Source organism: Neovison vison, chromosome 2, assembly GCF_020171115.1.
Source record: "Neovison vison isolate M4711 chromosome 2, ASM_NN_V1, whole genome shotgun sequence".
In the NCBI taxonomy this organism is placed as follows: Eukaryota; Metazoa; Chordata; class Mammalia; order Carnivora; family Mustelidae; genus Neogale; species Neogale vison.
In genome coordinates, this window is record NC_058092.1 from 12056133 (window position 1) to 12082964 (window position 26832).

The following is a 26832-nucleotide window of genomic DNA, read 5'->3' on the forward strand; positions in this document are numbered from 1 at the left end:
AGCTCCCTCTCAGGATCCCTTGGCCTTCAGCCCAGCTCCCTGCTCTTGGGGGACCCAGGTGACATGAAGCATTTGTGTAATACAGCTTATTCTCCCCCATAGATGTACTCAGATTTTGACGAAACCTGGAAATGTTTGCACAGAAGAAAGGGAAACTGCCACAGATGGAGAACCCCCCTCCCCATCCTACCCCCCAACTATGTTCTTTCTAGGATTCCACATTTCGTGGGAAAACTATTTTAGACTCATCACTGCATCAGTAAGGTGCCCCCTGTGCCCCACAGGACAGCAGCCCTATAAGGCAGACTAGGGAACAGCAGTGTCTCAGGGCCCATCTCGGATGGCAATGGAGGGGCAGGGATGAGATTATGGGGCCAGACTACAATCCACTCCCTTAATGAGCAGCACCCTCTAGATAATGGCCAGGTGCCACATGTCCCAGTTGAATGTCACGGTCAAGAGGAGCAGGTGGGGGTTCTGCTGTACCACTCCCTCCTGCCACACTGTCAGCCCCATCCTCTGCGGTTGCCTTGGACTGGACGGGACAAACATCAACAGCTCTGGCCCCCTGGGGCAGCAGAGCCGGCCTGACTCTGGGGACATTCCAATCTCGGGGAGGCCACTGCCAGGCCCAGGGTGGATCAGGACTGGCCTTGGGTGGCAGCTAAATCACTCCCTGCAGTGAGGGTCCAGGGCTCCCATGACTAGCTCCTCATGGCGACTGTCCTGGTCCTGGTGCTAGCGGGCCTGTCCAGAGGTGGTCCCCAGAGGTAGGCCAGAGATCCTGGGCCCCCCAGACAGCTGGGCACACAGGGGAAACCCCACCTTGCAAATTGTATGCCATGATGCATTGCATCATGGCCAATGGCAAAGCTAACTATTTTGCTGAGAGAGCTTTTTAATACATAAATCAGATCTTGACAGTCTCTTGCTTAAAACTCTCTAATGGCTTTCCACTGCTCTCAGAATAAAATCCAAGCCTGCTCCTCATGCCCCTGGTCCCTGTCCAGCTTGCTGACCTTGACTCCAACACATCCCCCACCTCTGGTCTCTCCCTTTTGCTCCTCTAACACTCCAAGCTGGTTCCACTCCTCTCTGCTTTGTGTGTGCTGTTTCCTCTAATTAGAACACTCTTCCCTCAGCTCATGAATGTCTGGGTCCTTGTCACTGTGGATTTGGGCCTCAGCTCAAATGTCACCTGCTCAGAGAGGCCTTTCTGGACGGCCCAGGGCCTGCGATCCCTCACCTCTGCCCCCGAAAGTCCCTAGTACTTGGTGGGTGTCATTTTCTCCCATTGTGCTCCTTATCATGCCCAGACCATCCCCTCCCCCAAGCTCAGGAGAGGGATGGTGGCAGAGGGAGACACACGTGGGGTGGGACTACAGAGCTCACTGCAGGGGACCCCAGCACTGAGAACAGTGCCGGGTGCAGAGGGGGCTCAACACATGTTTACAGGAGGCATGAGACGGGGCAGGTGGCTGTGAGGACTGGCTCTGTGGCAGAAGCATGTTCCCTACACAGCTGGGGCCCGGGATGTCCTGTCACCATCAAGAGGAGAAAGGGGCTCTGGGTTGTACATAAACCCCCATCAGCACCAACTCCTTTGAGAGAGGAGAGGCCTATCCCTGGGCCTCCTGACTTCACAGGACAGCAACGGTGCTCCCAGGGACCATTACTAAGAAGCGGGTCCCGGCCCTCTCCAGTCACCTGCACCTGCAAAGGTCATGGCTGCTGGTGCAGGGGGTGGGGTGCTCTGGGGAGCAGGAGGGCAAACGGGGGGCCCTGAGGAAGTTAGCTCAGTGAGCACCAAATGGATAGAAACTTCCAGAGGGGTTGAACCGGGGTCACTCACTCTCCACGTAGAACACGCCCACTTTGTCCGAGTCCGCCATGGAAATGTAGAGAACTATCTCGTATCCGGCGGGGAGGCGCTCAGGGCCTTTGGTCCGCAGGATCATCTGGGACATGTCCTTGAGGTCTGGAGCGGGGGATACAGAGGAGGTTAGAATTAAGAGACAGGCAGCTGGAATGTGAGCTCAGGAATAATTGTTGCTTTTCCAGTCGGGACATGTTGCTTTTCCACACATGTGTATTGTAGGAACCACAGAGAAGCACAACAACAGATTGTCTTCTCTAATACCATGACCTATGGAACTTTTTGGAAATTACCTTCCAGTCCTTTCCCTATGTGTTTGTGTACGTGTAACTCTTGTTACAAAACCATGGTTCCCACTGAACCTTGTTAATAGTTTTTTTTTCTGTTTTTTAGCAAGAATGGATTCTTTTTTTTTGAGAGTGAGAGAGAGAGAGCAGAGCAGGGATGTGCAGAGGGAGAGGGAGAGAATCTTAAACAAGCTCCAGACCCAGCAAAGAGCTGGACACAGGGCTTGATCTCACAATCTCGAGATCATGACTTGATCCAAAATCAAGAGTTGGATGTTTAACAGACTGCGTGACCCAGGTGCCCCAAGAGTGGCTATTGGAGTCCACCATCCCCAGGAGACCGAAGGTCACTCCTGCCTCAGTCTTGACCCAGCCCAGGACTGAGCATGCGTGTTTCCATTGCCCATCCCCCCACCCATTCCGAGCGTGGGTCCTGCTGGCACCTTCCTTGCTGTAGACCTTCTCATCGTTCAAGTCCTCCTTGGGCAGCCAGGGCGTGTCTCGGTCACAGTTCACCAGCAGGATGGCCCCCTGGCCCTCAGGGCCCCAGGTCCAGGATGCCTGCAATGTCAGGGAAAGGGCTCAGCACCTTCTTGTCTACCTTCTGGCTGATTCGAGTTCTGCCGCAGACCCCACAGGACCCTCAAGAGACAGTCCCAGGATGAGGATAAACAGAGCTACCATGCGTCGAGGCAGGGGTGATGTGGCAAATGTGAACCCCACGTCTGATGCCCAGAGAGGCTCAGAGCAGGCACCAGAGACAAGCTCAGGAGGGGGATGGTGGCAGAAGGAGACACAGAGATGGGAACACTGGGCATTTATGAGCCTCAAGCCTGGTGTGCCTGTGTCTGGAAGGGGTGGAGCAGGGAAACGGAGGGTGGCCGGAGGAATGAGGAGGCTCGCATTCTACGACAGGTTCTGGAGTCCCCGGAGGGGATCAGAGGGGAGACGCCTGGATGGACAGACACCCAGCTGTTTCCAGACATGCTGAGTGCTCCAAACGGGACCTGCAAGGTGATCTGTTCTCTCCGCTGTAGCCAGGGCCTTACTAGAACAAGCTCCAACCAGATCGTGTTGCTTTCCTGCTGTAAGCCCTGTCCGGGGCTCCCTGTTGACTTAGGATAAAGCCTCAATCCCTGACTGTGGGCTGCAAGGCCGGGTAAGCCCGACCCACTCTCCATCCATCCCCTTTCCTGCTGGCTTGCTCTGCTCCCTCCATACAGACTCAGGACCTCACAGGCAGGTGCCCTCACAGGTCCTGTGCTCCCAACACTGTCGGCCTCCCCTCGCCTGGCCAACCCCACAACTCCTGGGGTCCTGGCATGACCATCCCTTCTTTCTGGAAGACTTTCTAAGTTTCCAGCCCTGAGCAGCTGCACTGGGGTTACATTTAGGGCCCCATACATGTTCCCTTTGGAGGCGAGCTTGGGACAATTGTGATGAGATGGTCACCCGTGTCACTCTGTTTAATGGGGCCCCTTTTCCCTCCTCCTACCCTGGACCGTGGGCTCCCGGAGGGCAGCAGCCGACTTCCACTCTTTCCTTCTACAGCTCCAGGGCCTGACCAGTCTGGGAACATCAACAAATGCTTATGGGACAAAGGGAGAGCATACGAAGCCTCACAGGCCTGGATAGAGGAGTCTGAGGAAGTCTAGACCAGTAGGACTGTGGGACTTCACCAAGGCTGCAGAGCTGCTCGGGGGAGGCGGGGTGCCGTGGAGGCCGGGTGCCGTGGAGGCCTCCGTGGAGTCTGCTGTCATGTGGCTTGGCCATGGACACAGACTCAGCATCTCCTTGCAGCGGGCGCCCTACAGAAGGTGGAGTCCCATGGAGGAGCCAGGGAGAGGGGGCTCCCCCACGGGCCTGAGGCCCCCACACCTGTAGGTCTCTGTACCTACAGACAGGTACAGAGAGTCTGCGGCTGGCTGCTGGGACCCAGGCTTTTCCCTGAGCTGTGCTCATTTAACTTTTGCAAGTATCCATCTACATGTAATTTAAAACAGGCTTTGGGTTGTTATTATGAAAGTAACATAAGCCACCAATGTAAGTGATCTAGAAGGCCGGGAAATGGAACGGAGAAGGAACCTTGAGTGTATACAGAGCAAAACCAGTGGAGCTTAAAACCTGGCTGGAGGGTGAAGGCCACAGCCAAAGGAACCGGAGAACACTGTGCTGTCTACGCAGGCTAAAGACACACGTGCACCAAGCACACGGCGTGTTTTGCAAGAATCATGAGAATGGAAAGGAACACACCATAGCCATTAAAATGGTCTTCTGCAGGGGAGCAGGATGGGAGTGTGGAACGCAGGGTAAGAGGGAGTAAATGAATGAAGATAGGAACTGATGCAGGGATGAATGAATGAATGGGTGAATAAAACAAGAGAGGGGGTGTCGGTGCGCCCTTAAAAATAATACGCCTTGAACGAGAATGGTTTACGCGGCCTTCTGCTCCCGAGGGTCTCCCTCGTTCGGTTTTAAAATGAAAAAGAAGGCCGAGTCATAAGAGTGAATGCCTCCTCTGTGGCAGGATGCCGTCCAACAGCTCTATGAACCGGGTGTCCCGTCCTGTGGACGGGGAACCGACTCGGGAAGGTGTTTGGCAGCTGCGGCTGCAGCCCTTGGCTCCTCTGTGGGTTCTGCCATGGGCGTGCTGTGTGGGAGCCTGCACTGGGCCTCAGTTTCCTCCTCTGTAAAAGGGGAGCTGTCCGTGCTTGCGGGGAGGACCACAGCTGACCGCAGCACCCGTCCTGGGGCTCTGCTCTGCACCCCCGGGAACCTCCCCACCAAGCCTGGGGCCCTTTGCCCTGGTAGCTCGGTACCTTTCCCGGATTGTTCTTCTCCACCACGCCATCCCGGTCTGCATCCACATCCAGGGAGATCTCTGGGGACAGACACACGCGTGAGTCATGGAGCCTGCCAGAGAGGGCAGGGTGGGGCGAGGGCCGGGAAGAAGCCCTGTGCAGCTCACACGTTTGCTTGGGTCCCTGGAAGGGGAGGGTCTTGCTGCCATCTCAGGGAGCCCCCTGTCCCAGCCCCCCACCGCCCGATGGAGGATGTAAATGGATACTGTGCCAACCTTACACATGACGGCCTGGAGAGGGGTGATCACGTAGGGCAGGGATCCCCCCAGCCTTCATGGTTCTGCAGACGGTTCTGGGTGGTGGGTGGATGAGCCCACGAGACAGGTCCAGGAGACTTGGCTCAGAGACGCCAAGTCACGTGCCCGGTGTGGACAGGCGACATTAGCGGAACTGGGACACATTGCTTTTGGCCTGACCTGAAGTTCAGATTTTGAAAACTTTCATAGGCGTTCCTGACTGCCTTTCTCCGTCTGTCCTGGCAGTGTGCACACATGCACCTGTGTGATCTCTTCTAGAACTTCCGCCTCCCGTCAGGGTTTTACCTTGGATGGGAAGCTGGGTCTCCAATCCCTCTTGGTCTGAGGGTGCCTGTGAAAGCCAGGCTCTCAGATAGAGGTCTCAGTCTGGGGTCCCTGTTTATTCTTTCTCTTGGGGAAGGGGTATTTGGTATCTCTAGGCCTGTCCTAGGGACCAGCTTCATGGAAACCATGTGGGGCAGTGGAAGGAGCCCAAGATTAAGTGTTAAGACAGTGCTGGGTTCAAACCCTGGTTTTCTGCTTATAAGCTGTGTGACTTTGGGCAGGTTGGACCGCCTCTCTGAGCCCTAGTTCCTCTACCTGCATTGAAGGATGTCTAGCAGCATCCCTGGCCACCACCTGCCAGATGCCAGTGACATCCCCCAACTGCGACAACCGAAATGTCTTCAGACATTGCCAAATGTCCCTTGGGAGGCCAAATGGCCCCCCAAGTTAGAGACTAACAGGACAGGGCAGGGCAGGGCTGAGGAGTTGTCCCGAGGTGACGGAGTGTCACACAATGGATGAGCTGAGGCCAGGACTTGGAAATGCCCCGTGGGCTCGGCCTCACGCGGAGCATGACTTGGACAGAGGCGGGAGCTGGGTGGGAGTGAATGCATTCCTGGTCTGTCCCCTTGGCAGGCGCGCTCTCTCCCTGGATCGGGTGGGGAGGAGGGTCCTGGCACAGGAAGGGCTGCTGATGTCACCCTTCCTGAGGTGGCTCACCCTGGGGATAAGACACAAGTCCTCTCTTTGCTCACAGCCTGATTCCCTGAATGGGGTTTTTCTGGGTCTAGAAGGAGGCAAGACAGGGGAAACTCTCAGGGCGCTTGGTCCTTTGGGAGAGGGAGCACCCCAGCGTCCCAGCCTCTGCAGCCCGGCTGTCAGTTGGGTGCCATAGGCCGTGATTATTAGATAAGCTCGTCCTATCGATCTCATCTGTCAATAAATCATCATTGAGCATCCCCTCATTTCAGGCGCTCTACCCAGCGGTGGGCATTCGGGACGCCTGCCTACCCTGGAGTCCCCAGTCTGATGAGATAAATATTATGATTGCCACGACTGTAGAGGTGAGCGAACCCAGCCTCCGAGGCGTCATCTGTCAGCAAACTGGGCTGATAGATAGCCTGGAGGCTGGTGCAGGGTAGGGATTCTCCAGACCAAGTGGGGGGGCAGGTACCGCCAGCTGCTGTTAAAGAGACTGAAGGCTCTCATGGAGGAACAGTATTGATTTTGGCTTCCAGACCTTCATGAACTTTCCAACTGGACATTCCCCAGTGAGTGTTGCCTTTCAGGGAGGTTGGCTTCCCGAAGCTCCTCCCTGGGAACCAGCCACAGTCCTGGGCTCCCTAAGGAACCCCCTGTCTTTGCTTTTGCAGATAACAATCTCTTCTGTGGGTGTAGTTCCCTTCTCCCAAGGCAGAGTGCCTCCCGTTGTGTGTTCTCCTCTTAGTCACACCCGCAGAGACGACTTACCACTACCGCACAGACGGGGAGACCGAGGCATCCTGCAGGGAAATGCCCACAAAGTCTCCAGAGAGTGGACAGCCAGGCATCCCACTCAGGCCTCTGACTCCAGACCCCTGACCTTGGCCTGTTTCCTCTCCACTGACTCAGGCTGATCTCCACCTTGGGCTGTTTCTAAAAGCCAAGTCTGCCTTTAAAGACCCAAGGCTCATTCCCCTTAAGGCCATTCCCAGGGGAGCTGGCCACATCCCCGCCCTGACAGCCCTGGGACTATGCTCTTTAGTTCAGGGTGGCAGCACACCATGGCTGTTGGCGGGTCCATGGACACAGTGGGTCACAGGAGAGGAATTACAAAGCACTTAACTATGTCTTACTTCATGATAAATTCCTTAAATTTAAAAATTTTGTCGATGTAGGGGTGCCCATATGACTTAGTCGGTTAAGCCTCTGCCTTCCACTCAGGTCATGATCCCAGGGTCCTGGGATCGAGCCTCACATCGGGTTCTAGGCTCAGTGGGGAGTCTGCTCCCCACCCCCTTCCCCCTGCTCCTTCTCTTTCTCTCAAAAAAATAAATAAAATCTCTAAAAAAATTTAAAAAATAAAAATTTTATCGATGGAATATTTGCACAAAATGCAAAACAAAACAACCCACACACAAAATAAGCAAACTGCAAATAGCACCAAACACCTAAAAAATAGCAGTTTCCTGTCCATTCTATCCTCTCACCTGCCTTAGGAAATCTCCAGAATACCGAGTCCTATGCTTATTGCTCTCCCTTGAGACAAGTTTTAACTTCAGACAAGTTTCACTGACTTCCTGTTACAAAATTCAGACATGACGTCATTGGGTTCTCTTATCACCCACCTCCCAACCGCCCAGGCTTTCCCCCTTCGAAGTTCCCTCCAATGTCGCATTTAACTAGATTTCCGCAGAGATGATCCTTGCAGGGACAGAGGACAGGGCCATCGTGACCCCCCCAGAGCTCTGCTGTCTTGAGATAGCTCTGTCTTCCCTGTGGGGGAGGGGGGTGAGGACAGCTGTTTCGGGGCATCTGGGCTCCAGACGACATTTCCCAGAGGCTCAGAATCCTACCTCAGCTCCCCAGAATAGCCCCAAGGGGTCAGGTGGCACCTGGGGTGTGGGGCAGATTTATGGGAAATGTCACTGGGATTGAGTTCAAGGTAGTCTGCCCTGAGAATCTAGAGACCGAGGCTTCAGGCTTGACATAGAGGCACAAGCATTTTGGCAGGCCGCCGGACCCCAGCGGCAGGGGCAGGGGCAGGGGCAGGGTGCCTGCCCTTTTTACGTAACCGGGCAGCTCAGGGTGTGGTGGGGAAGCAGGACTTTCTCCCCCACAGCCAACTAGGGCAATCAGCCTAGGCTCTGGGGAGGGGGCACAAGAAATGAGGTCCTTAGGATGAGGCTAACAATTCTCAAGGCTCATGTCCTGCTCCTGTTGCCAGAGCCACAGCCAAGACGGGGAGACCGGTCTGTCTCCCACCACCCCCTTCCCCCAGTCCCCTTCACAGGAAGGACTTTGCAACTCAGTCCTACCCGGAGTCTTGAAGGCGCCGTCAACGGGCTTAAAGCCTTGGTTTTACGGCTGGGAGAAAGTGAGGTCCCAAGGGGCGGGCTACTTGGTGAGGTCACACAGCATGTCCTTGGCAGGACTGGGAGCCAAGCCCCAAGGGCCTGGTTTGGCCAAGGGCACCATGGGTTTGTTTCCAAGTCCCAGGAGGAAGACTGAGGGACAATAGGGTTCTTCAGCTTTGCGCAGGTGGAGGGAAAATGTGGCTACCCCAAGCAGACGGGCGAGAAGAACCAGTATTGACTGAGTGTCTATCCCAGGCCCCGTGCTCGGATCTCCGTGAGCACTGTGCACAAGGGCACTGTGGGTCCCTCAGGGCAGGTGAGGAGTGTGGGGCTCAGGGCGGAGCTAGGGTTTGGTGGACTCTGATATATCCCTGGGGGGAGCAGCCCCCTATCCTGGAACTTTTGGGGTACTCCTTGCCTCTGAGGTGCCCTCCCTAGGAAGGGGCAATGATTACTCAGGACTTGGGGCTCAGGGCCCCTGGGATAGATGCCTGAGAAGGACAAGACCCAGAGGGTCAGACAGACCAGCGGGCCCTAAGGGGAACCAATTTCCCCCAGAGTCCCTGGTAGAACAGGAAACGTAAGTTCAGCGGGTGAGGTTTCCACAAGACTTTATTTCGGCAATGTAAGTGACTGTCTTCTATTCTGGAATGATTCCTCTGCCTACTTTTAAGTGTGAAAAATGTCAGAATGATGGTGATACTTGTTGGCAAATTATTTTATTTATATTTATATAAATAAATATTCACATATTTTTTTCTTCTTGGCCAAGCACCAACAATGTCAGGCTTATTACTGGGGGCGGGGTGGGCACTTTACTGGTCTGTGGAACCTGCTGTTCCCTCGAGCACAAGCTCCCCAGTCCTTTGGATGAGAGGGGGGTCCGGTCCTGCCTCCTCACGGGGCACTGTTTTGCCATCTATCCTGTCTGCCTGGCTTGGGGGTAGACTCGCTCATGGTGGTGTCCGCTCTCTGGGACCACTGGCCACTGCCCTTGCTGCTTACGTCCTCAGGTGTCCCCATCTCTGTGGGATTAGGTTTCCTCAGGGCATGTCATCTGAGACGCCCAGGGGCCATGTGTGCATGTGAGGACCCTCTTTCGGGGTCCCCTGAGGGTGTCCCGAGGAGCCCAGCCCCAGGCCGGGTACTCCCCCCGTGCAGAAAGAGGGTCAGCGTGACCAGCCAACAAAGCCCACCGGGGAAGAAGCTGAGGGCGGAGGTACATTGCTGCTACTCTGGTGGTTGGAGGAGGAGAAGCTGAGTGGGAATTGGTTGTTTTGGGGGAAGTTCTGAGTCCCCTTATCTATCCTGGCCATAGTTGGAAGAGAAGATTGAGACCATGACAGTGAAGGACAGGAACTGGGCACACAGTCGGCGATCAAGAAAGGTCGGGTATTTCTCCTTCTCCTCTTCGAAGCACCCAGCACCGTAGAGGACCCAGAGTAGGTTTTGAGTAAGTGCGAGACATTTTTGCAATTTTTAAAGCACTCCGCACACAGCGGGTTCTCGGCAGCTGGCAGTTCTCTCGCCCTGCCGTGGGGCAGCTCGAGCAATGCTAAGTCAAGGCTGGACAGACAGAACGACCCCCTGACATGTCCTCCTGGCTTAAACATTATGTAATTAAGATGAAAAGGAAGATGTAAAAGTAACACCTCACCTGCAGAAGAGGGGAGGGTTGGAGGAAAACCACACCGCCTGAGCCCCGGAACCCGGGCAGGGGAGTGCTGTGCAGATGGGAAGAGCCCCGAGAGGGGGATTGTCCTGAGCCCCAGACCCAACCTGCCAGGGAGATGCTGTGTGACTTTGAACAAGTTCCCTAACCTCTCTGGGCCTCCCTGTCCTCCATGCCAAATGAAAGGCTTGGACTAGGTGAGTTAAGGAACCAGTCTGCCTCTCTGTGTTCCCAGGGCAGGGTCTAGGGAGGGCAAGGGGGTAGCTGGGACTGTTAGGGACAGAGCAGACTGGCCATTTCCCTCACTAGGATGGACAAGCTCTTCTCCAGGCTGCAGGGGAGAGGCAGGGGAGGAACAGACTCTGCTCTTTCTTCTCAGTGGCCCACAGAGCCTGGGGTGGGGATGCTGACAAGGAGGGGGCGAGGTGCTGGCAGACCAGGGTACGCCTCCTCCTGCAGGACACCCCTCACCCCAGGACAGAAGGGCCTGGGTATGCGTGGCATCACTTCTCAGGCCTGCATTATTCAGAGGAAGCTCCGAGTGTCAGATCTGCAGCACTGGACTCAGGCCAAGTGCCGCTGAGAAGCGCAGCAGGGTCAGCCTCCCCGGGGAGCAAAGCACCCAGACTTCAGTCATACCAACTTACCGATGGCTGTGAGGAAGAGCCCAGCCTGGTCAATGGGCATAGTCCCCTCCTCCTCATAGTAGTTGACAGTGACCTTGGCAGGGAGGGGGTGCATTGGGAGGGAGAGAAGAGCAGAGATCACAGATCACAGGCAGGAAAATCTGCGGTGACCCCTCTCCCTGACTCACCCCTCACAGCCTGTCAAGCCAATTCTCCCCAAACACACAAACCCTCTCCTCCAGGAAGCATTCCTGGGTTGGTGGGCTACTTCTCTCAAATTCTCCAACAGATAGGGGGCTCCCCTCTTCTTAGAGGGCATTAGGGTACTGACTGCTTACCTATAAGTCCTGGTGCATTCTGCTGTCTAACCCCCCTCCCATATCTGTCATGGTATATGACTTGCTCCTGCTAAGCATCCAGGGTAGGGTTGAGGAGTTTTCTTTAAATAATGCCCAGCACCATCACTGCCATGGGGCGCATCGGAAGTCCATAACTACAGAACCCAGCGAAGACACATCAGGTCTCAGCTTTACCACTGGGCAAATTGCCCTACTGCGTGGGCACTCAGCACCCCATTTAACACAGGAGGAGGCCAAGGACATTTGGGGCTGTAACTTCCAGTGATTCTAATATATCACTCAGCAGCCTTAACATTCCATGAAGCCATGTTCCATGGTCTGGCCCTGAGCCTCTGTGTCCAGCAGTCACCAGCCACAGGGGTGTCCCATGGCCAATCTGATCTGAGATGTGCTCTAAGTGTGACACAGACTTAGTGTAAAAAAGAACATACGGCATCTCATGGATTTGTTTTTTAGAATATTAGCATCATGTCAAAATAATAATACGTGATCTATGGGGTTAAGGAAAACGTACTATAAAAATGGAGGCCGCCTGTCTCTTTCTGTTCTTTGAGAATGGATGCCAGGAACGGGGCAGTGACAAGTGTGGCGCACGTTCTGTTCTGTCTGCGCTGGGTGACGCTGCTTGAGCCCCGCCCCCGGTTCCCGCTGCCCTCGCCCTTGGAGGACATCCTCAGCCAGGGTACCTTGTCACTGCTGGCCTCAGCGCTCGCCTGGCTCATGGTGACCCGCAGCGTGGTGCTGGGCGACAGAGGCCAGCGCTGTTTGCCGTTGGTGGCCACCTCCTCGGCCTGCCCGTCGCGCACCACCTCCACGCGCACGCGCTCGGAGTGCTTCAGGCTGAAGGTCTGGGCCTCGGCGGGGGCCGCGCTGTGGGGAGAGAGGAGAGCTGGTCCTGGTGCGGGGAGGATCCCAGGGCAGGTGGGACGAGGGGTTTCCAAAAAAGACTCCTGGGGGAGGGGGGCGGGGCTGCAGCGGACCCCTGGGAGAGCCAGGTCTGGGGGACCCCCAAGGACCCAGCTGCACCACAGTCACCCCCGTAGTGGGGAGGGCACTGGGTAGCAATACAGAGCCTGGGGGCAGACTTCTATCCACCCAGCCAGCATGTTCGGGGGCGGGCCCGGGGATCTGAATTCTTAACAGACTTCCTGGTGTTTCTCATGGGCCTGCATGTGGGGCCCTAAGGGTGTGGGTACTGAGGCTCAGACGAAGAAACGAATTTACACCAAAGGCAGCGCCCACCCCCGATCCCGGGTGTGAACTGCAGGCTGAGGAAGGGCAGGAGGCACGTGTCACCACGCTGGGTTTGCCCAGGGGAGGAGCCTGGGACTTGGGTCCTCAAGGGGCCGCGATGGGCTGGCTCTGTCACACGGATCTCTCCCCCCGGCCACACGTTCCTCTCCCAGCTTAGAACTCCCTCCTCTGAGAGTCATTCCTAGGGGCTCTGGAGTGGTTTTTCTACAAATGGCTGATAGTTTTGGAATTCTTTTATTTTTTTGTTTAACGATTTTATTTATTTGTCAGCGAGAGAGAGAGAGAGAGAGCACAAGCAGGGGGAGCAGCAGGCAGAGGGAGAAGCAAGCTCCCCGCTGAGCAGGGAGCCCGATGTGGGGCTCGATCTCAGGACCCTGGGATCATGATCCAAGCCGAAGGCAGAGGCTTAAAGGACTGAGCCACCCAGGCGTCCTAGTATCCTTGGAATTCTTGAAAAGCCATAAAGATTCCAGGGCAGGAAACGGACTAGTTTGATTCAGTTGCTGTAGGCACGTCTGTGTGCCCCCAAATTCAAATGCCAAAGTTCTTACCCCGCCTGACATGACTGCATTGGAAGAGAGGGCTTTCAGAAGATAGCCTTAAATGAAATCATGAGCGTGAGGTCCCTCTGATCGGACTGGTCGCCTTGTAAGAAGGGGAAGAGAGATCATTCTCTCTCCCATGCTACAAGGGAGCCTGTGTGAGCTCACAGCTGCCTGTGAGCCAGGAAGAGGTCCCACCTTAATAGGACCACAGGGGCCCCTGATCTCCGACTTCCAGCCTCCGGGATTGTGAGAAATTAACTTCTTTGTTTAAGCCACCCAGCCCGAGGTATTTGTTACTGCCTAAGACACTGGTTTAAGCGGAGGGGACAGGAAGGACGGGGAGACTAGGGGAGGGAAGGTGCCCAGGGCAGACAATTTTGCTAAATCCATCCCCTGGTCTGAAGGTTTCCAGAGGCTGAAGAGGGCTCAGATGGACTTAGGTGGGATTCTCATGGGATTTGGGAATAAGACATAGGTACAAGTGTCTGCCTCAAAGCCACATCTGCTATTCAGAAGGCCGTGCCTTCCTGGGTTCCAGAATAGCCTTCCGCTATGTTTGGGCATCGGAATCATCCAGGGGTACAGTCTAAATCTCCAGGTTTATTTGCTTGGTTTTTCTGTTGGTGTTGTTAAGGCTAGAGATTAGTAGATCCTTTCCCTGGAGAGTCTGGCTGGCCGGGTGGAGGTTCAGCTGGGCAGCTGTGGCCAGGGGTTGGAGAGGTTTCCACCAGTGGTTCTCCGAGTTCAGCAGTATCACCTGGAATGTTTTTTCTGCATGCAGATTTCCCGGCCCCTCCTCTGAGTTTCAGATTCAGTAGGTCTGCAGTGGGGCCTGAGAATTTGTGTTTCTACCATTTCTAGGAACGGTTGGTGATGCTGGTCCAGGCTTATACTCTGAGAACCACTGGTCTGGACATTCAGCCATGTGGCCTGGTGGTGAGAGCCCTGCAGTGGCCGGGACCATGAGTGTGAGTCACGCAGGGTCTCTCTGATGACCCAGGCTACCAAGAGTGGCAGAGACCACTGGTCTTGGGTGGGCACCGCAGGAGAGTGCGGACCAGGGTCTGGCAGTCCACACCTGGGCCTGGGAGAGGAGCTTGAAAGAAAAGCTCCAGGGCCATCCTGGTTCTTGTCTATCTGCCCCTTTTTACATTTCCCAGCTCCTCACGGGGCCACTGGGCTGATCAGAGGCTGGACACCTGTCGGCAGTGGTCTGCCACCTTCTGTCTGCCAAGCACTTTGCCTCAGTTTCACCAAGTGTGACATGGGAGCGTGGCACCAGGTCGGCTGGTGGCTGGCATCTGGGCAGCACAGAGGGGGGCAAGCCCTGGGCAAAGGGGTGAGGAGGGAGGCACGGAAAAGCTGGGGATCTCTTGGCTGTGTCCCCACTCTCCACTGATGTCACCTGGTTTCACATATTGGGTTTCTGCATACAGTTCTATTTAGGAAAAAGAATGCTTTCTAAACTCACAGACAGGATGCGTTTTAGGATGGGACACTGACCATAGCTGCTTTAAGTGATGCCTCATGCCTCCTTCGTTCCTCTGGGCTGGTGAGAAGCTGCAGGAGACCCGAGAGGCTCCGGGGGTTAGCGCCTGGGCCCCACACCCTCCGACCCCAGCACCAGCCCTGCTCTGAGCTGAGCAAACAGCTATTCTTGGAGAGGCTCTGGCAGAAGCAACAAAGGCAACCATTGTCCTCTACAGAGCCTGCTGGCTGCCTCCCTCCCCAGGAAGAACGGCTCAGAACTCATCCCCCAGAAACCCGAGAACCAGGGGCTAGGGTGTAGCTCAGTGGTCCCAGGGGGCTGCAGGGAGGGGTCCAGGATGGTATTGAGGGAGAGAATGAGGGTATTGATGGTGGCCAGGACGTGGCTCCAGCTTATGGGATGGAGGCTAAAGGTAGTGTGCCTGGGACAGGCTGCCAGTCCCCAGGACACAATCGTTCCGCTGACCACTGCACCCCAGTGCCCTGGACAAGGCCACACCCTCCATATATTCTTTGGTGGGAATAAATGAATGATTGAACCCACGCTTCTTGGTTTCTCAAACTATATCACAGAGGGATTAAAAAAATGAAATCAGGCAACTTGCCTGCTTGAAAATATTCAGTGGCTCCTCGATAGCAGACAATACAGTAAAAGATGGGACCCAACCAGTGACATTCCGTCCCTGGGTCTCAGCATGACTGTCCAGCCTCTGCAGCCTGCACTATCCCAGGCAAATATCGTTCCTTCTACCCTTCCTTTCCCTGACTTCTCTGCCAGACAACTCACCATCCCTCCTTAAAGACCCAGCTCAATCCATTTGTCTCCATCCGTGTTTTTTCCCCTTGTAGGTCCTTGAAGGTGGGGGTTGTCTCTTTTTCCTGTTTTAGGCCCTGGCCCAGTCCAGACTCACAGTAAATCTAGGTGTTTCCTGCGGGAAGGACTGGAAGAACAGGGCTTGCTTATGTGGTCACTCAACCTGCATTGGCTGAGCACTTCCTAAGTGCCAGACACAGTTCTCAGTGCTGGGGGGCAGATCAGCAAAAGAGAACAGGTTCCATGGGCCCATGGAGTACATGTTCTAGTGGAACAGAAGAACTTTCTGTGGGTTACACAGCTGACCATGTGGTTTTGGGAGTGAGAATGGCTCTAACATAGAAGCATGGGGTGCCATGAAGCCCTGGCCTATAGGTCAAGGAGGGCTTCCTGGAAGAAGTGGCATTGGAGCTGGGGTCTAACTCTATACTCTGAAAGACAGCAAGAATTCACTAGACCAGCGGATCTTAAATTTGGAGTGTGCATCTGCATTATCGGAAATGCAGATTATCTGTTAAAATGCAGGTTGTTGGACCATCCTGTCTCTGACTCAGCTGATCCGGGGTGGGGCCCGGAAAACGAGGTTTACCTTTCTTTTTCTCCCCCAAATTTGCAGAAGAACAATTGGAAAATATAATTATATATATTTAAAGTGTCTGACACTATGACTTGCTGTACATATACATCATGGAAAGAAACTGCATTTCTTTTCCCAGTTTTATAATTCATTTAACGGCAAATTAACAACAGTCATCTTCAAAAGCTATGATGCCGAATGTACTATCATTTCTTGAGGTTGATCAGATTACCTAGAATCGCAGGCACTTCCCACAGAAGAGGCAGGATATAAATCAGACTTGGTCTATCACCAGCATTTATCAAACCAGACCTGGGGAAGGACCAAGCCTGGCCACTTAGGCATGGTCTTAACGTCGCAACTTCAGACTGCCTTTCTAACAAGTCCCCAACTGCTGCTACGGCTGCTGGTCCAGGGACCACAGTTTAAGAACCAGTGAACTGGACAAAGGGAGGAGGAAGAGGAGCAATTTCCAGGCGGCACAGACCACCCGGGTGGGGGCCGAGGTAGATCTCAGCCCAGTGTGTTGGAGGGACTGGAAGGAGATCACTGTGGCTGCAGTTTGGGGGGTGAGGGGAGGGGCGGCGGGTCAGGGGAGAGGACGTAGCTTGTGGTGGTGAGCTGGCCTTCCCCACCGAGGGCACCGGAGGCTTCTGGGGGCGGGGGTCATGACTGATTTTGCCCCGAGGACCCAGGGTGCAGAGTGGGGAAAGCATTTCAGGAAAGCAACACCGGAAGAGGGGGACTCAGGGAGAGGGTGGCCCCACAGCTGTCTGAGTGAGGCAGGATGGTGGTGTGGGACAAAGTGGTGGCTGGGGAAATGGAGAGAAATGGCCGGTAAACAAAGGAACTTTGAGCAAGACTGGAACGCAGTGTTGGATGTGGGAGAGGGTTGCTTCCTGAGCCCAGCCCAGGGGAATAGGCTTTGTGGTCTAACAGCTGCTCAGCCCCACGTAGGGCCTCTGGGGAGCCAGTCAGCCTCTCTGGTCTTCACTCACTCAGTGGGGAGGTTACTGGTTTGGTCCTGCAGGCCTGGGGTGCCCACTCAGCCCCAGGCTAGAGGGTGTGATGTGCCTGCTTCTGGCTGGCGTCTGGCCCTCCCAGCTTCTCCACCTGTCCTGGGCCTCGTTAACACCAGCCAGGGATCACCAACCCCCCCCCCCCCCCGCTCCAGCGAACCCGTCTTCTGGCACTGCGGGTGTGACATCCTGCCCTCCCGTCTTTGCAGGAGTCTGAGGGGTTCGCAGGTGCCAACCCGGCACGCAAGCCCAGGGTGAGCACCCTCAAGAACATGGATGAGAGAAGGAAGGTGAAGCCTCAGCTTGGCATGACTGGAGGTCTGGAGCCCCATGGGTGCCTGCCCTGAAAAGGCCTTGCCTCCAGCAAGTCCCTTTCTCTGCCTGGTGACCTCGGCCATCTCTCTCCCTGGACACTGGTGCTTTTAGCTGGCCCCTCTCCTTAGGGAAGAAACAATCAAATCTGGGATCACTCCCTTTCCAGACAGCTTCAAAAACTCCCCACTGCCTATGCAACAAAGCCCAACACCTGAGCCTCACAGTCAAAGCCCTGGTTTGAGCTCATACACTCTCCACCCTTGCACTGTAGGCCACTGAGTCTATGCCCTTTCTGCCTTTCTGTCTGCATGTGTCCCAACAGTCCTGCCAGGCACCGTTGCTCCTGCGTGGTATGTCCTGGTCACCCTGTGAACCCCTGTCCATCCTTCAGCTTGGTTGCCGCCTCCTCCAGGAAGTCTTCCCTGATTTCATCTGCCAGGAATCCTCCCTCCCTCCCCACTTTGTTGATGCTTTAAACAGCACCTCAAGCAAATGTTGTTCAACTTTTCTCTCCCGTGAATGTTATGGATGCCTGGAGGCCAAAGCTCATCACTGGTTTAATAATATTACAATAATCCCAGTACTAATTCATGATAATGACTGAGTGTTTATCATGCACCAGGCACTGGTCTAAGCCCTTGGCCCACGTGATCTCTCTCCGCCCATCCTTTTGAAATCCCAGGAGGTCTGTGTCAGTATCATCCATTTTCACAGATGAGCGTGTCCAGACCTGCAGAGTGTGACCACTGGATCTGAGTCTCAGGGACAGTAACGGCCAAGTGCGAGGTAAACTCAAGCTCTCTGAACCCCTGGCCTGGCTGCTCCCTTCCCAGGGGAGGTCCAGAGGTTACAGTCTTCCCTAAAGGTCCTTTAGATAGGGATGGGGAATCCTGGGCCTGGCTCAGGAGAGGAGCAAATGGGAAGCCCGAAGGAACCTCTAGAGACCCCTACTTATATTGAAGGTGGGGTCTGAGGCCCAGAAAAGGGACACCGAAGGCTTGGGCATGTGACCTAGATAGGCAGACTTGGGCCAGTCAAAGCCCCTGGCCATGGAGCCTGGCAGGACTAGGCAGGCAGAGCTGCCTCTGAAAACTGGCCTCCCCCTACCTCCCCCATATAACAGGTGTCCCTGTCCAGCTGGGGGGTTGACACAGTGGTGAGCTCCTGCCACTCTGCTCCCAACCTGATGACGTGTCCCGTGGGCAAGAAGGGAAGACTCTGGGGGACCCCAGTTGTGTCTGGGGCTGTGGGCTGCACACGCAGGGTACCAGGTCCTCCTTAGAACCCTGCCTCCCCTTGAGGAACCAGCCTGAAACCAGAGCTGCAAAACAGCTCCTGGCAAGACCTCCTTTTTAGGGTTGAGAGTGCTGGGTGCTGTTCTTATTTATGAGGCCACCTGATCTGGCCTGGTTCCTTAGGAGCAAGTGCTGCTCTGGCCAAGCTCGGCCACATGCCCTTGACCTTCCACTGGCCAGTCCAACAGCGCTCATCCCTTGAGGCTGGGGGTGGGGAGCTCAGCCCAGTGACGGGCCGATCTACATGCATCACTGGCCACATCCATCCATTCATTTACTCAGTGAAGGAGGCCTTCATTGATGTGAGGGCTGGAGGTACAGGGGAGTAAGGAAGGCAGCAGGGGGAAGGTACAGGGGAGTAAGGAAGGCAGGGTGGAGGGGAAACACCCCAAACATAAGTCCTTAGAAGGCAGCCAGGCAGAGTAGTCTGGGGCTGGGGTGAGGCAGTGCCATCATTTACCTGCTGTGCCAACTTGGACAAATGTTCCTTATCTCAGTTTCCCCAACCAAGGGGGCCAGCAACCATAGCTAACTCCTAAAATTGTTGTGAGGTTTAAACACATGTAAATTATTAAATACATGTGAGATGAGTATGGAAGGTGTTAGGAAGGCAGTCTGATACAGAATATGTGTTCAATAAATGTTATCCAGTAATATTAAGTAAATAAGATCTGCAGGTGGAAAAATGGCATGGAGGCAGAGAATGCTTGGGGCTTGAGATAGTGTGTCATGAAATGAGGGTAATGAAGAATGCTTCTCAGAGGAGGTGATGTGTGAGCTAAGCCTTGGTGGATGAAGTGTCAGGCTTGCAGAGGTTTGGGGAATAGTACTCCAGACAGAGGGAACAGCACGTACAAAGGTCCTGTGGCACAAATGAGCTTAGTGTGGTCAAGAGCTAATAGCATCCACAAAATTAACGTGGCCAGAGTAGAATGTGTGTAGGGTAGTTGGCAGGAGATGGGATCTGTGAGGCAGGGCCTGGCACTCTCAGGGATGGGGACACCATGGCACCCCAGTTCTCTAATGCTTCTAACTGGATCACAGACCCCCCACCCTTGGCCTTTGTCCTAAGGATACTTTCTAAAACACTCACACCAACCAAGAAACAAGAAGGAAGTCTAAGAAGGGTCAAAGGAGTGAGATGGTGAATTTTGATTCTCCAGGCTCTTCCCCAAGGTGGGGTACATCTCTGTACCCCTCCCTGTTTCCCTAGCATTTTACTGTGCTCGCTTCTCTTGCCCTGGTACCCTTGGCCAGCTTCTGCCTTGGGGTATCCCACGGGAGGGGGTGGGGGAATCACTCCCACCCCCCATCTCTTCCTGATGTCAGTTGTAATTAGGAGAAAGCTCCACAGAAGCAAGAGACCATTGTTAAGGTCATCTGCGTCCTAAAGCTTCTGCAGGCTTTAGGAAACAGATCCTGACCTTTCTCCACCAGAGAGAAGGGTATACCTCTGACTCCCCTGGACAGATGCATAGACCAAGGGAGGGAGGGGAGGAGCTGTCTACACAGCCCGGTTTGTGGGTCAGTGGGACAATCAGGCACAGTGTGATCACCCCCGTTACCTGACTCCAAGGCTACCCTTTCTCTGATCCCTCCCGGCTCTGGGGGTGTCTCTTCACGGAAACCAGAGGTGAGTGGGGAGGTTGGAATCAACATGGAGAAGTCATTCTCTCTCTGCTCTCTCCAGCTGCAAGCCCGAAGCAGAGGGGAACCGGGGCCAGCCCCAGTGAGGAAGCATCTGGCAAGTCAAGGGACTGTTGGGGGAGATGGTGTGGGCAAGGCGTACACGTACCAGATCTAAGAGAAGATGCTTGGGATGGAGAGAAGGAAAGAGCAAGTACCTTTAACAACTGCAAAGTAAATCTCTAGGAAAAAAACTGACTTCCTTTTTCTGTGCATTTGTTTCCTTATAGCTCACTAGAAACCAGCACGCAGAAAGTGCCTGGGTCAGGACTTCTACCCCCAGGGGTCAGTGTGGCTGGGAGAGGGTGGGTCAACCACAGGGTCTGCTGAGGACCCCCCCTGTGTGGCCTCCTCACCCACAGCTGTGGCCCCCACTGTGTGTCTGTAGGAAAGGGGGGCCATGCATGCATCTCAGGAAAGGGGGCCCGAGCCCCTGGGAAGAGGGGGTGGGTGTTGAGACCTGTTCACTCACTTTTGTCACTTGGGAAGTGAGGGGTCCAAACACACTCCCTTACTAGCTGGGCCCAGGGTCCACAAGGCCTTGTCCCTTGATGTCTCCCTGGAGGCCCTGGGCGGAGGGGGAGGACTCATGTGGGATATAGAGTCAGAACCTGTATCTGGGTCCAGAAGGACTCTGTAGGAAGTGCAGGGTCAAAAGGGGGTGGGTGGAGGGTCTTGAGGCATTCTGGAGGGAGGAAGAAACACTGGCTGAGAGGGTCACCCAGTTCAACTTGCTACTTTAAAAGTCACACAGAATACAGCGGCGGATAAGAGCACAGGTTCTGAGTCAGACAGAGCCGGACCCGAATCCCGTCTGACATCAGGCGACTGGCCTCACGTCTCTGAGCCTTGCTTCCTCATCTAGAAAATGAGATGATCTCAGCCTGACCCCCAAGGTCCGTGGTGAGGAAGAGACAAGAGAATGCATTTGGTTTCCAAGTGCTCACTAAAATCCCCGCTATTATTAAAATGGACCCTAGCCCTCATCACCACAGATACTAGGAGTGGCAGGAGGAGTAACAGCCCATCTCCTTCGTTCTGAAAGAGGCTTCCTTCCAAATGACCAGTGGTTCTCAGCTGGAGGCGTTTTTGTCCTCCTGCTAGGGGGCTGCTGCCATTATCTGGAGACATTTTAGGTCATCACAGCAACAGGGGACTTACTACAGGCGTCTAGAGTTTAGAAGTCAGGGATGTTGCTGAACATTGCACAGGACAGCCCCCCTCAACAAACGATTATCCGGCTCCAAATGCACTAGTGTTGAGGGTTGGAACCCCGGCCTGGGCTGCTCAGGATGGTGGCAACCAGGCACCTGTGTCTACTGAGCGCCCAAGATTCAGTGCGTCTGTACCAAGATGAGCCCTAAGTATAAAACACATATTGGGGGCGCCTGGGTGGCTCAGTGGGTTAAAGCCTCTGCCTTCGGCTCAGGTCATGATCCCAGGGTCCTGGGATCGAGCCCCGCATCAGGCTCTCTGCTGCGCAGGGCTCTGCTTCCTCCTCTCTCTGCCTGCCTCTCTGCCTACTTGTGATCTCTATCTGTCAAATAAATAAATAAATAAATAAATAAATAAATCTTAAAAAAAAAAAAAAAAGTAAAACGCATGTTGAATTTCAAAGACTTATTATGAAAAAGACAATGTAAACTATCTCCTTAATCATTTAAAACTGATTAGATGTTGGAGTGCTAGTATTTTGGATCTCTTGGGTTAAATAAAAAACACTATGAAAATTAATTTTGCCTCTTTATTGGAATCCTAAAAATTGTGGGTGATAGGAAATAAAGGTACACCTGCGGCTCTCTTTGTAGCTGGCATGCTATTTCTGCTGGACCGTGCTGGTCTAGACCAAGCTTCTACTCCGGGGGGGGGGGGCGTCTTAAGCGAAGGGCAGCTGGAGGACAGGAATCATCGTGGCAATGGGGGCTTTCTTGGGAAAGGACAAAGGGGATCATCACACCTCTGCCCCCTGCCAGAGGGAGGATGGTGGGTCCACCCCTCCCCCACACACTTCCCTACTGGGGCTGGGCCTCTCTCTGCCAGGACAGGGGAGGGCAGGAGGCCCAAGGATGACCCCCGTCCCTTCTCCCCATTCCCCCACCAGAGGCACCATGCCAGCCTTTCAGGCTGCAGCGAAAGTGCTCCAGTGAACAAACAGGCGGGTATAGGGACAGCTGAGGCTTAGAGACCTGAGTGCCTTGGCTCCCCGCCCGCTCCCTGGCAGTGCCTGGTTTAGCATTGGGGGTGGGGAACAGAGGGGAGCCCTTTCAGGCCACCGAGACCTGGAGCACAGTCCTCTGCTGCATTTTGACCCTCAGAAACCACCTTGAAGTTTCCATGTGCACAATTGAGGCCAGGGGCGATGAGCAGAGAGGGTGCCTTGTCTGCATGGTGACGGAACCCTTTGTCCTCACAGGAGGAGGCTGGGGCCCTAATGGTATCAGCGTGGCCAGAGCCTAATGAAGGGGTGGCAGGAGACTGACTGGGCAGGGCTGCCAGGGCCACCGGAGGTGACTGAGGATGGGCTGGGAGGGGGCGTGGGGAGATGCAGGGATGGGATTTGGTGAAGATCCCAGGGAGGCGGGTACTCCGGATGGCAGAATGATTTGGGGGCAATGAGACACATCGGCAGCTCCAGCTCAGCTCAAGGAACAGAGAGGTTAGGGGACCTGTCCAAGGTTATCAGCTTGGGGTCCTGCCTTGGAGTCCGGCATGGTCCCTCTTGTCAGCGCTTGCCCGTCCCACTCTAGCCATGCTTGCAGGAGAGGGCTGCTCTGGTAAAATGCTCACGGATTGATCCTGCCAGGGTCCCCCTCCACCCTTTTGCACACACCAGCCACACCTTCGCAAGGGTGACCCACAGAATACAGGAGGGGGACCATGGGGTCCCCCTGTTTCCTGGGGGCTGGGGGAAGTGGGGAGGGTCATGACCTCAATTTCCCCACCCTATCTCCTGCTATTTCAGAAACCCTGTATCCCGCCAAAATTTGCGGGCCAGAGAGGAGGGGGAGGGAACAGGGTGCAGTCAGGGACGCTCTTCTTCCAAAGACCCTTCCTCTGCACCCTGCAGCCTGGCAGAACCAAGTCCTCCCCAACTCCAGGGTGAAGTCAGGGGAAGGCATTCAGGGACATGGAGCTCACAGCCAGTGCCTGGGGACAGGCTACCACCAGCAGCCCCCACAGGGCGAAATTGGAGCCTGAGTAACCCCCAGGGCCAGATTCCGCCCCAGGGCAGCTCCCCTCGGGCCTGGCCCTGGCCGCACCCCCCTCCCCGCAGCAGATCCTGGAGGAAGCTCAGCTGCTTTGAGGTGGGTGGTGAGTCAGAAGGGTCTGAGAGGAAGGGGAGAGCCTAGGAGGTGCTGAGGGGAGAGCAAGGGGAAAGACTAGGGGTCTCCCGGTTTGTTCTGGGTGAGGGGCTGCAGAGGGTCAGACCATGGGAAGACTGGGGTCCAGGGGAGGGGGTCCGGGAAAGGGGTGATGAGGGAGCTAGGTCTGTGTTAGGGTGTGTGAGAGGATGTCAGGATTTCGGGGAGGCTGTCGGTTTGGGGGCAGTCGGTCTTCCGGGTGAGTTTCTTAGGATTTCTGGATACAAGGGCCTCAAGATGAGCAGCACCTCGCGCTGGAGGAAGTCCGTCGCGTCCCCACATCCGAGGAGGGGCTCGGGGTTTCTGGGATCGGCGGGGGGAGGGGTGTCTCCGGCGGTCGCGGGGGCCCCACTCACCTGTAGACATCGGTCCAGAGGTAAGTGCCCAGCACGTACACCGCCTCCACGCGGCTCCCGTACTGCAGCCGCACGGTCCGCTCGCGCAGCATCTTCCCGCAGTGCCGGTCCTCGCTCGTCCAGGTCGCGTCGGCCGGGAGCACTTGCTGGAGCACCTGCCGCAGGTGAGCCCACTCCAGCTGCCGGCGGTCTGGCTGCGCGCTCGCCTGTATTTATGGCCGGTGGTCGGGGCGGCCGCTTGGCCTCCGCTACGCAGCAGAGGGCGGGCCCGTCCGTCAAGTGTGGCCACGCCCCCACCCTCCCCGCAGCTCCCCCCACCTCCGGGCCATCGCCCGCGCGCTCGCGTTCTCCATTCCCGGGTCTGTAATCGGGGTGAAGTCGGCGGTTGCCCATTTCCTCTTTTCCTCGGCTGGTTTAGGGACTCCGTATACTTTCAGTGGGCCCCCAGCTACCGGGCGCCAGGACGCAGGGCCGGGCTCCCCTCCCGGCGCCCCCAGTTTTTCAGGGCAGATAATGCAGCCGTGGAGCTCTTACAGGGGCGAGGACAGGAAGTGGTGGTAGCCCAGAGGGAGTGGGCGCCTTCACCCGGCTTGGGGTCCGGACCTGAGCCTTCCTAAAGGAGGCGTTTGCAGACTAAGGGGAAGGGAGGAGAGGCAGTGTCCAGGGGAAAGCCAGGAAGCCAGAGACAAGCTGACGTCCCCATCCACCCCCTACGGTGAGGGAGAACTGGGGAGCAGTTGGCAGGGGAACCCAGCAGCCTACAGGGTTAGAACACCAAGCCAAGGCATCACTGGCTGGGTGTGCAGTGGGAGCCTCAGGGTGACTTCTTCAGCGAGGAGGGGTCAGAGTGGACGCAGGTTACAAGAAGGAGGGAGTAGGCTGGAGGGGGTTCTGGTTTGAGAAGGGGGTAGGGTTGCTGGGGGAATGGAGCCCTGGGATGGGGTGCCCCTGAATGAGCGGGTGGGGGCTTACCAGTGCCCAGAGCTGAGGCACACCCAGCCTCTGACCCCAGCAGCCTTCTTGAGATGGCCCAAACTAAGAGATGGTGAAGAGCCCCGCTGCTCACGGGCAGCCAGGATCTGGGAGGAATGTGGGTGGACAAAGGGGAAGGTCTGAGTTGGGCTGAGGAGGGGGGCATCTGCCCCAAAAAGCTCACTGAGCCAGAGAGACCCTGGTAACTTCTGATGGGAGTGAGACTCAGGAGACGGCTGGAGGGTAGCAACCCGCCAAAGAGGAGAAAGCTTGTGCACCGGGGAGCTGACTTTGAGGGTCCCCCTGAGGGGGGTTCTCGTCTGAGCACCCCTCTCCCAGAATTGTTTTTGAGTCCCTACTATGTGGCAGATCCAGGGCCTATGCAGGGGTGCCCCCTTCCTGGGGATCATGAAGCATGGCAACCTCATCTCACCCGCCCAGAAACTAGGGCCCTGGAGTTTGGGGGGAGGAATGCCGCACCCCCACTGGGGCCCTGGCAGGTCACCACCGGAGCAGGATAGTGATGACATCAGGCAAGGGGTGGTGATTGCCAGGAGAGAAGGAATGACAGCGGGTCCTTAATGCATTCTTCTCGCATGCCGGGCGCTGTCCCAGCGGCCCTTTTCATGTATTAGAATTAGATCATTGTACCCTCCCCATAACCCCGCCACTTTCCTGATGAAGAAAGGGAGCCGCACAAATGTTAAGGAATTTGCCCTCTGTTAGGGCCAATTTAATGTTAAAACCTGTTTAACTATTAGGGCCTGCTTAGCCAGAGCAACTCCATATTGCCTAGGTAGCCATATTGTTAACATCCACGGACTTCATTCCGGGAATAAACGCCCCAGTAGTTTCTGGTATGGTCTGGGTATCAATTCCGGGAGTAAACGCCTTGACAATAGAAGCCACATACCTTGGGTCTGCAGTTATGCCCTATAAAACCAGCCTGTGATATCGGGAGGGGGTCGCTCTCTTCGGAGGCAGCCCTGGCCGGTCAGTCTGACTTCTAATGCTTGGTATAGAATAAGGCTTTGCATAACTTTCACTTTGTCTCAGTCTCATTCCTTTGATAACGGACCCCAACACCCTCCACCTCCCAGCTCCCAAGAGGGGCAGAGCCAATGTAGGGACTTGTGTGGCCATGGGGGAAGGGGTTGGGGGCCAGAGCAGGTCAGGGCAGAGATGGAATACTGTCTCTTGATTGGTAGATGAAGAAACCCAAGTTCTAGTTCCTTTGTGGGGACCACATCATGAAGCTCTGGACAATTCACCCTGCCCTTTGGGGACCTGTGAACGACTCAGCTCTCGCATAGGTGTGAGGATGGCATTAAATGAGACAATGTGTGGGAAACACGAGCACAGCGCCTGGTACAAAGCAAGCAGTCAAGAGATGAAACTCCTACTCCTTCAAAAATCCAACCTGGACCCAGTGGACCCACATTCGGGTTCCCACCCCTGGCTCAGGGCCTGCAGTTGGGTCACGGCACTGGTCGGTGTGAGGGGAGCCTCCTGGTGCCCAAGGGTTTAAAATAGCTGAAGTGGTCACAGCTGTTGGGGGATTCGGGGCCGGAGGTCTCACGCATCACGGCTGCTCCCCTGGGGCCCGGAAGAGCTGCAAAGGCATCTCATTGTGTCTTTTGGGGAATGCCAACAAAGAAGAGGCTTAGTGTGGGCCGCTTCCTGGCACTGATCTGCACCCCACACCCGCAACTCCATCTCCTGCCAAGTGTGTGGTTGGAGAGCCTGGGCTGGGAGGGCTCCTCTGAGCCGTTCTGTGCTATGATCCCGTCCCTGGGGGGTCTCCCTGTGCCAGGTTGTGGGGAGGTGACTCAGACATCACAGCCTGCTTTGGGAGGAGGGACAGCTCATTGAGGACATAATTTATGCAAGA

At 55.4% G+C, this 26832-nt stretch overlaps 1 protein-coding gene and 1 pseudogene across 1 annotated transcript in view; both read right to left on the reverse strand.

Annotated features, from left to right (window-relative positions):
* The window catches only part of PADI2 (peptidyl arginine deiminase 2), a 43223-nt gene extending 19135 nt beyond the window's left edge, over nt 1-24088 (reverse strand). The window contains exons 1-6 of the mRNA XM_044237267.1: nt 23970-24088; nt 11945-12128; nt 10921-10993; nt 4983-5044; nt 2607-2724; nt 1853-1978 (exon numbers count right to left, since the gene is read on the reverse strand). Coding sequence (XP_044093202.1) covers nt 1853-1978; nt 2607-2724; nt 4983-5044; nt 10921-10993; nt 11945-12128; nt 23970-24061 — 655 coding nt within the window. The 5' untranslated portion in view covers nt 24062-24088. The remainder of the gene's footprint in view (nt 1-1852; nt 1979-2606; nt 2725-4982; nt 5045-10920; nt 10994-11944; nt 12129-23969) is intronic.
* Nucleotides 16220-16310, reverse strand: LOC122901602 (annotated as a pseudogene).
* Nucleotides 24089-26832: the final 2744 nt, after the last annotated feature.